The 9,013-nt window shown below is 62.9% G+C and overlaps 1 protein-coding gene across 4 annotated transcripts; it reads left to right on the top strand.

Moving 5' to 3' along the window:
• IRAK1 (interleukin 1 receptor associated kinase 1) lies at positions 1 to 8,609 on the top strand. 4 transcript variants are annotated; one of them, XM_064574740.1, is made up of 15 exons: positions 1 to 234; positions 318 to 485; positions 615 to 746; positions 866 to 969; positions 1,156 to 1,344; positions 1,581 to 1,645; positions 1,792 to 1,906; positions 2,659 to 2,777; positions 3,236 to 3,443; positions 3,819 to 3,884; positions 4,183 to 4,311; positions 5,442 to 5,678; positions 6,080 to 6,515; positions 6,935 to 7,078; positions 7,597 to 8,609. In XM_064574740.1, exons 1-15 carry the CDS (start codon positions 99 to 101, stop codon positions 7,656 to 7,658), a joined length of 2,310 nt encoding a protein of 769 aa, XP_064430810.1. In that variant the 5' UTR covers positions 1 to 98; the 3' UTR covers positions 7,659 to 8,609. The 4 variants fall into 4 exon arrangements, with proteins under 4 accessions (XP_064430810.1, XP_064430811.1, XP_064430812.1 ...); XM_064574741.1 differs by lacking the exon at positions 1,156 to 1,344; XM_045884207.3 differs by lacking the exon at positions 4,183 to 4,311 and having other exon boundaries at positions 2 to 234.
• Positions 8,610 to 9,013: the final 404 nt, after the last annotated feature.

Raw genomic sequence — 9,013 nt, 5'->3', positions numbered from 1 at the left:
GAAGTGAGTCAGTGTCCGCGGACCCGGCCGGCCAAGGCCCGCGCCCGCCCCGGCCTCGAGAGGCCCCAAGAGGCCCTGGCCCGGGGGCGGCGGCGGCCATGGCCGGTGGGCCGGGCCCGGGGGACCCCGCGGCCCCCGGCGCCCAGCACTTCTTGTACGAGGTGCCGCCCTGGGTCATGTGCCGCTTCTACAAAGTGATGGACGCCCTGGAGCCCGCCGACTGGTGCCAGTTCGGTGCGTGGCGGCGGGCGGGGGGACGCGGGGGCGGAGGGCGCGCGGGCCCCGGGCGCCCAGGCCTGACGCCTCCCGCCCCGCAGCCGCCCTGATCGTGCGCGACCAGACCGAGCTGCGGCTGTGCGAGCGCTCCGGACAGCGCACGGCCAGCGTCCTGTGGCCCTGGATCAACCGCAACGCCCGCGTGGCCGACCTCGTGAGCATCCTCACGCACCTGCAGTTGCTCCGCGCTCGGGACATCATCACGGCCTGTGAGCGCGCGGCCCCGGGGAACCCCAGGACCCCGGGCTGGGTGCGGGGCCTCTTACGGGGCTCCTCCCCGCCCACCCCACCCCACCCCCGCCTGGGCCTAACCGCCGTTTTCTTTCCTGGTGTCCCAGGGCACCCTCCCGCCCCTCTTCTGCCCCCCAGCACCAGCACCCCGAGGCCCAGCAGCCCCCCTGCACCCTGTGAGGCTGAGGTCCCCCGCCCCCGGAAGTTGCAGACGTCAGCCTCCACACTCCCCTCCCCAGGTAAGAGGACCCGGGTGTTGGGCTTGATGGACCTGTGGAAAGGGCCACCTTGACCATGGCCACTGCCATAAACCATGCCATCGGTCTCTGCCTGCCTCTCACTGGTTATCTTTATGAAGCTTTTCCAGGCTCCCAGACCCATTCTGGGGCTGAGCTCGGTCCTGTCCCAAGCCCTGCTGCCCTCCAGCCACCACCACCATATCCAGCCCCTTCCTCTACCAAGGTAGGTGGGTCCTGCCCCAGGGAAATATTCAAGACAAGGAGCAAAAAAATGTAGCCTTTGGTACACCTGGGCACCCCAGCCAGCCCAGTAGGGCCAGCCAGGAGGCAGTGGGATAGGGGGCGCTTGTGACTGTCGGGCAGAGGGGAAGACAGAGGACCTCACCTGATCCAGGATCTCTGCCCACAGCCTAACCCAGAGAGCCCAGTATCCCTCCTGCAGGGGGCCCAGCCCTCTCCATTCTGCTGGCCCCTCAGCGAGATCTCCCAGGGCACCCACAACTTCTCAGAGGAGCTGAAGATCGGGGAGGGTGGCTTCGGGTGTGTGTACCGGGCGGTGATGAGGAACACGCTGTATGCTGTGAAGAGGCTGAAGGAGGTGGGTGGAGCCTTCCCTGCAAAGGCCCTGGCAGGTTGTCAGCAGACCCGCACTTTTCTGGTGCTTCTCCCATGCTCCCCCATGTACCTCGTTCAGCCCTCTGATTCCCCGGTTCGAGGTCCCCAGCCCCTTGGTGGTTCTGGGCCCAGGACAGGTGGCAGTGAGAGCGGCCATCAGGCCTTGGCTGCAAGAGCTTCATGCTGCCTCCCCGCCCTCATTTTCCTTGGGGGCTGCAGGGGGCCGACCTGGAGTGGACCACAGTGAAGCAGAGCTTCCTGACCGAAGTGGGGCAACTGTCACGGTGAGTCTGGGGGCAGAGGGAGAACCGGGTCAGGGCCCCGTTGGCCTCCAGGACCACAAAGCATGGTACCTGGCTCCCTCAGGCCCCCAGAGCCCACCCCCGCGATGGCCAAATGGAAAGCGCTCAGGTCCCCCTCTTGCAAGCAGGTTTCGTCACCCAAACATCGTGGACTTCGCTGGCTACTGTGCTCAGAGTGGCTTCTACTGCCTCGTCTATGGCTTCCTGCCCAATGGCTCCCTGGAAGACCGCCTGCACTCCCAGGTAGCTGTCCCTGGCCTGGCACGCTTCCCTGGCCCCACAGCACTCCCAGCACCTGACTGAAGCTCTCAGGCTCTGTGAGTGGGTCCCACCAGCGGGCAGGGCCCGGGCTCAGGCTTTGGCCCAAGGTGGGCTGCCGTCTTCCCTGGCACCCTTTCCCGTGGTCCCTCCCCGGCTGTTCTGCGTGCCTGGGAGCCTGGCTCAAGCTGCCTCTAAAAAGGGGGTTATCGACTCGGTGCCCCAACTCACGCCCCTTCCTCTGGCAAGCAGACTAGCTGAAGGGTCTTATCAGCACGGCCCTCAAGAGTAGGAGGCAGTGGGCAGTAAACTGCGCCATCTGGACCTGCAGCTGACCCTCCGCTAGCCACGCACCCACAAGACGCAAGGGCTGACGGCACACAGGGCACTTCCGCTCTCAGGACAGGCATGCTGTGCTGGGGGAGCTGGGGAGAATGCCTCTGACAGCATCCCGATGGCCCCAGAGAGGCGGAGGGAGCTCTAAGCACTGAGGAGCGCCCCATTTCACGATGACTCCGGGAAGCACGTTCCGCATGCTTTCCAAAGCAGTGGAATAGCTTACTCTCCACCTTCTTGTGAAGTAGCTCATGCAGATTTTGCTCCTCATTTTCCAGAAGAGGAAACTGAGGCCCAGAGAGTGAAGCGGCTTGTCTAGAACCCACAGTGACAGGTGGAGGGAGAGTTGGGGTCAAGGAACCGTGGCCCTCCCAGCCCCTTTGCTTCCTCTGCCACTCCAGAGCCAGGCCTGCCCCCCTCTCTCCTGGCCTCAGCGACTGAACATCCTTCTGGGCACAGCACGGGCGATTCAGTTTTTACACCAGGACAGCCCCAGCCTCATCCATGGAGATGTCAAAAGGTGAGGCGGGGACACAGGCCCCTGGGGCCTCTAAGCGCTGTAAGGATAGAGTCTGTGGCAGGGGAGTGATGCTCCCAAACCTTCTGTCAGTAGGCAGCAGTGGTACTTGCTCTCCGAGCCCCGAGGAGCCCTGCTCTGGGTGTCCCCCATGAGAATAGGCCTGCCCTCTCCTGCTTGAGGCTGAGGTGAGGGACGGGGTGGAGCCCTGAGACCTGGGACATCAGAGCTGGGGGCCCTGGGTCACTGAGTACCTGGCATGGGACAGGTGTGGAAACAGAGGCCAAGGATGCCCCCCCCCCGCCCCGGTGAGCACAGACCGAACCGTGTGAGGGAGCCCCCGAGTAGCTGGGAGCCCCCGGGTAGCTGGACCACCCTGAGTCCAGGGTTGTCAGGGCCAGGCAAGTGTCGGGTGCAGAGCGGGCCAGGGCCGACCTGACACCGCTCCTTCCCTCCCCAAGTTCCAACGTCCTTCTGGATGAGAGACTGATGCCCAAACTGGGAGACTTTGGCCTGGCCCGTCTCAGCCGTTTTGCAGGGGCCAGTCCCGGCCAGAGCAGCACGGTGGCCCGGACACGGACCGTGCGTGGCACCCTGGCCTACCTGCCTGAGGATTACGTCAAGACAGGGAGACTGGCCGTGGACACGGATACCTTCAGCTTCGGCGTGGTGAGCCCCTGGCCCCTTTGCTGGCTCGGGGGTGGGGGAGTTGTGGCCAAGCAAAGGCAGGAGGGCCTGGATAATTCCATAGGAGACCGGAGGCCAATCTGGCAGGAAGCTAACAGGAGCCTCAGCTCAAGAGCCCCTCTCTACTTGACATGGGCCCCTCCCATGGGGGCCCTGCATCTCCTTTCATATGTGTAATTTTGCAGTCCTTTTCCTCAAGTGGGCCCTCCACACCACCGAAGCATCAGTCCCATAGCCCGCCCTCATCTGCCCGTCTAAGGGCTGTGCTCCTGTCCACCCCGCAAGCCCCGCCGCATATGGCCCTCCCTGCCAAGCCCCCAGGAGCCACTGCACCACTCTCTGTCCTGCCCTCTCCAGGTAGTGCTGGAGACCCTGGCCGGCCAGAGGGCCGTGAGGATGCATGGTGCCGGGACCAAGTATCTGGTGAGCCTCCTGAAGTGGGGCAGGGACGGAGGGAGGCGGGCAGGGAGGCAGAGGGGAGAGGGAGGGAGGGAGGCAGGCAGGCAGGGAGGGAGGCAGAGGGGAGAGGGAGGGAGGGAGGCAGGCAGGGAGGCGCTACTCCTGATAACCAACAGGTGCAGCCCTGGAGGGTGGAATGATCTGGAACGCAGTGCCCCACAGAAGCCAGCCTCTGCTGCTGCTGACTCATCTTTGAAAGTAGGCAGGGCTCCAAACAGCTTCCCTTGACCTTGCTCAGGAAAAACATGTCTTTCTTCTGCAGATGCTAGGGGCCTTTCCAGACCGCACCTGGGCCGGGAGCGGGGAAGGGGTCGTCCCAGCAAGGCAGTCCCAGTGCTCTGGGACCAGAAGCTACAGCAGAAAACAGCACAGGGCCCTGGGAGAGGCTGTGGTGGGCAATCGGGCGCGCCGTAGATGAGCGCTCCACGTTGTGGCGGAGCTGCCCCCGCCCCTTGGCTGAGACAGGAGGGCTCGCTGGGCCCGCTTCCCCACATGTGAACAGACCTTATACACGTGCCGTGCTCAGAGCCTTCTCGGGCCCGGAACGCATCCGGTCACGTTTGTTCTTTACGTTTCACAACTGGTATACCTCCTGCTGCCCCTGTTCCTGGCCTGGGGCTGTTTCTGTCCATTACCGGGTCTCGGTGGGTCTACAATCGGGGAGCCAGCCAGGAGCCCTCCTTCCTTCACCATCTACATCCGTCAGCACGTCCTGTTGGCTCTGTGTGTAGAGCCAACCCAACTGAGGCTGCTCTCCATGTTGTCATAGCTGCCCCAGGGCAGTGGGCCAGACCCCTCAGGGATCCTTCTTTGGGCTTCTTTGGACCCTTCCTATTTGTTCTCCATGTCACGGCCAAAGCGATCTTTCAAAAACAAAAAAAGAGATTGTGGAAGCCCCTTTGCCTTCCCACCGTGCTTGGGGTGAAGGCCCAATCCCTTAACATGGCCACAACTACCCAGGTCCTGCTATCACCAACCTTCTCTCTGTCCCCCAAACTCAGCTAGCTTCCCGCTGCCTGCCCCAGGGCCTTGGTTTGAACCTTTCCTTCTGCCTCACAGGCCACCCCCTGACCCAGGTGCTTCCTCCTGGTCCTTCCCATCTCAAAACCCAGGACAGCCTCCAGTTCCGTTTGCACCCCTGGGTACCTCTCTGTGAGGTACTCCCTTTCCTCCTCGGCTCTGACCTCTGGCTAATCTGTGCCTTCAGATCTCAGCTCCCAAGTGCTACTTGCTCAGGCCTTGGTCAAAAGCCCCATGGGCCCATCTGTCGAAGTTTTCCGTTGGTTTAGAGGCTTGTCAGTGTCTCTCCCACAGCAGGAGGTCAGTTCTATGAAGGTGGGCCCGGGGTGCTCTGTCACTAGATCCCTAGGGCCTTGGGGCAGTGCTGGGCACACAGTGGGTGCTTAATAAATCTTAAGAAAGACCACAGGAGTCAGTGATGAGAGCCTGGGGAATGGGGCTGAAGGCATCCTCGCGCCCCCCCCCCCGCCAGTGGCCACGCTCATATTATCTGTCCCACAGAAAGACCTCGTTGAAGAAGAGGCCGAGGAGGCCGGGGTGACTTTGAAAAGCACCCAGACCACACTGCAAGCAGGTCTGGCCACAGGTGCCTGGGCTGCCCCAATTGCCAGCCAGATCTGTAAGAAGCACGTGGACCCCAGGCCTGGGCCATGCCCACCCGAGCTGGGCCTGGCCCTGGGCCAGCTGGCTTGCTGCTGCCTGCACCGCCGGGCCAAGAGGAGACCCCCCATGACCCAGGTAGCCCTGGGCAGGGGGGAGGCCGGTGGGGATGGAAAGCGGTCGAGACTCTGGCTGCCCATGGCACGTGGTAGCCTATCAGGAACCCCGCGTTCCGGGTGCCGCCCACGCCACCTACCAGACCTCTTTCTGGGGACGGTCTCCAAATGTTGGTAGCTTGCCCTTCAGTTCTGCTGAGGGTGCCTGGAGCCTCCTGCGCAAGCCCACTGCTAGAGAGAGAAGCGAAGGGCTTTTCCTGCGCCCCCTTCTGGGTGTTCTGTGCCGCCGCAGCGGCCTGACCCCCCCCTTCTCCCCTGACGCCCCATTTGAGTGGTCTGAGCGGCCGGTCGCGGCCTGCCCGTGGAGCTGGGGAGCGGCCCGGCCCGGCCCACTGCCCCTGAGAGCCCCCTCTCTCCTCACAGGTGTATGAGAGTCTGGAGAAGCTGCAGGCGGCCGTGGCAGGACCAGCCCTGCAGCCAGAGGCTGCCAGCCGAGGCCCCTCTTCCCCACAGGAAAACTCCTACGTTTCCCTCACTGGCAGTGCCCCACGCGGTGCCAGCCCACTGCAGCCCCTGGCGGTTCCCTCAGGAGCACCAGCCCAGGCTCCAGAGCGGCTCCAGAAAGGCCCCAACCAGCCCGTGGAGAGTGACGAGAGTGTGTCCGGGCTGTCTGCTGCCCTGCATTCCTGGCGCCTGAGCCCGCGCTGCCCCCCGGGCCTGGCCTGGCCAGGCAGCCCCGGGCGGGGGGCCACCGTGTGGGCCCCAGCAGCCCTTGGGCAGGCCGGCTGTACTCAAGGGGGCGCCACCCAAGAGTCGAGCTGGGGGAGCGGCCCAGGGCCCCAGCTGGCAGCTATGGAAGGTAGCTGGGGACAGGTGCCCAGAAGAGGGACCGGGGGCCTCTTTTGGTGGCAGTCCCCATACTCCTGCCCCCAGCCTTCTGGGAGGAGAGAACTGGGGGCCTGCTCTTAATCTCACTCCGTCCCTAGCAAGCTCCAGGCCCTGCCCTCCAGGTGGGTGAGAAGGGGCCAGGAGCTCACTTCCTGAAAGCCGGGAACAAGGAAGGCTTTATTCAGGACCGGGTTCCTGGCCTAGCTGGGAGCCCGGGCGACGGCACGGCCCCTTCCAGGCCCTTCCTTCAGAGACGGCACGGAGGACTTCTGTCCCAAAGGGTCAGGGAGCTAAGCTGGGGGCTGGGGAGACCCGTGAGGCCAGCGGCGTCACTGAGGAGTGCCCAGGGACCGCGGCCTCGGCAGCTGAGAGGTGCTCTCTCTGCCCCAGGATCGCTCGTGAGCAGCTCCGCCTCATCGCGGCCGCCGCGGATCGTCATCAACCCGGCCCGACAGAAGATGGTGCAGAAGCTGGCCTTGTATGAGGATGGGGTCCTGGACAGCCTGCAGCTGCTGTCATCAAGCTCCCTCCCAGGTACCCCTGGGACTGGCCCCATACTCGAGGGACAGGGCTTGGCTGTGCGCTCTGCAGCTGGATGGCCAGCCTCCAGGGCCGCTCGGGCATGCTTCCTCATGCCAGCCCCGAACAGCACAGTGTTTGTTCCCATCGGGCATGGACAAGGCCCCTGCTCCCTGAGGGCGTGGGACAGCTCAAAGGCAGGCCACCCCTCCTGACGATGGCCAGAAGCCCAGCCCGCCCCCGACGTCTCCCCCAGGAAGTTGTGTATTCTGGACAAGGCCTTGTGCGAGCTCCCTCGCCTCCTCCTCGCAGCAACACCTTCCCTTAGCCTGGGGGTGCCAGCCCCCCCCCCCATTGCTTCCAGAACATATGAAGCTGCAGCAGGTACTTTCCCTTCCAGGTGCCATTTGAAACCCCTAATTCCAGGGAATGCCCAGGAGCTGAGATGACAGCGCAGTCCAGCCCTTGAGCCAGGCCTTCTGGCAGCTGGGGAGCCTCCCCCGCTTACTAACTGGTATTTCTTCCTTCTACAGGCTTCGCTGTGGAACACCAGAACAGGCAGGGGCCCGAAGAGAGTGATGAATTTCAGAGCTGATCGGTTCACCTGGCACATTCCCCAAACCTGGAAGTCAAAGTTCTCATAGTCGGAAGTTCTCATGGCTCTCGAATCCTCAGCAGCCCGTGGGCGGTGGGGGGTGGGGGCCCCCTCTGCACAGGGGAGAGCAGGTGGTGGCCCCAGCTGCGCTCGGGGTGTGGGCACAGGCCGGGCTCGGAGCGCCCCCGGCCAGCTGCTAGAAGCTGTCTCAAGGCCTGCCTTCGTTCCAGCATTTGGGGGACAGGAAAGCCGTTACTGTTGGGGAGGAGAGGTGAGCGGGGTGGCCAGTCCAGTAGGATGGAGCAGGGAGCTGGCTCCCCTAAGACCTGGGCAGGGCAGCCCTTAGGCCTTCTCTTTGGACTTGGCTGAAGCCCCAGGGAGAAGAGGCCGCTCTGTAGGAGAGAGCATATGAGGCCTGGGGCCCTCCCAGCCTCTTGTAACTTGAAAAAGTAAGGTGTGGCTGTTCTGTGGTTCGGTTCACGCACGAGATACCCGAGAGCCCGGCAGTGCCCTCTCAGCAGGCCCGTGTCCGCAGGCTGCACCAGGGACCCGGGAGCAAAGCCTAACGTGACGGCCTGCCGGCCAGGCCACCCCTGGGTGCGCCCACCGACGGGTGCCAAGCCAGGTCAGGCTCCAGAGGCCGCTGGCTCAGTCTCACTCAGGGCCAGGCAGTGACAATGACAGAGGGGCTACTGCCCAGGTCTGGGCTAGGCCCAAACCTTAAGTTACCCAGACAGCGAGAAGCCCCAGGAAGGTGGGGAGTTGGAAGCAAGGCAAAGAAGGAGGAAGAAGAAAATCGGACTCACATTTTTAAAAGCAAGTCAGGTTTCATGTAATTGAGTGTCTTGGAAAGATGTTTTATCTGCGACCATGAGTCACACTACATGCCCCACGAAGCTAGGCGTTGCTGAAGTCCAAGTTGTCCAGGAGGAATAAAAGCTTACGTCTCAACCTCTGGCTGTACTCGCGGAGTTTGTTGCACTGAAAGGCTCGAGTCTTCCCGATGCTTCTCATCTCGGGGTTCCTAACTCCAACCCCGACATCAGACACGCTGCCCCATACCCCACTAAACAAATCCTCCAGAGGCCCTCCTTTCCACACCCATGGTTTTTTTTTTTATGGTTTTGATGCAATTGTAAATGGTATCTTTATTTCATTTTCTTTCCTTTGGGGTTGGGGGTTGGCAGAAGGAGAGAAAGAGAGAGAATCTCAAGCAGGCTCCGTGTCCAGCGTGTGAGCCCGACTCGAGGCTCCATCTCCTGATCCTGAGATCATGACCTGAGCCAAAACCAAGAGTCCGACACTCAACTGACTGAACCACCCAGGTGCCCCTTTATTTCATTGTCTAACTGATC

This window comes from Mirounga angustirostris, unplaced genomic scaffold (assembly GCF_029215605.1).
Source record: "Mirounga angustirostris isolate CCGP_5_RB_7025 unplaced genomic scaffold, mMirAng1.0.hap1 SCAF_11, whole genome shotgun sequence".
Lineage (NCBI taxonomy): Eukaryota > Metazoa > Chordata > Mammalia > Carnivora > Phocidae > Mirounga > Mirounga angustirostris.
Note: the sequence above shows the minus strand (reverse complement) of the source record. Positions and strands in the feature narration are given on the sequence as shown.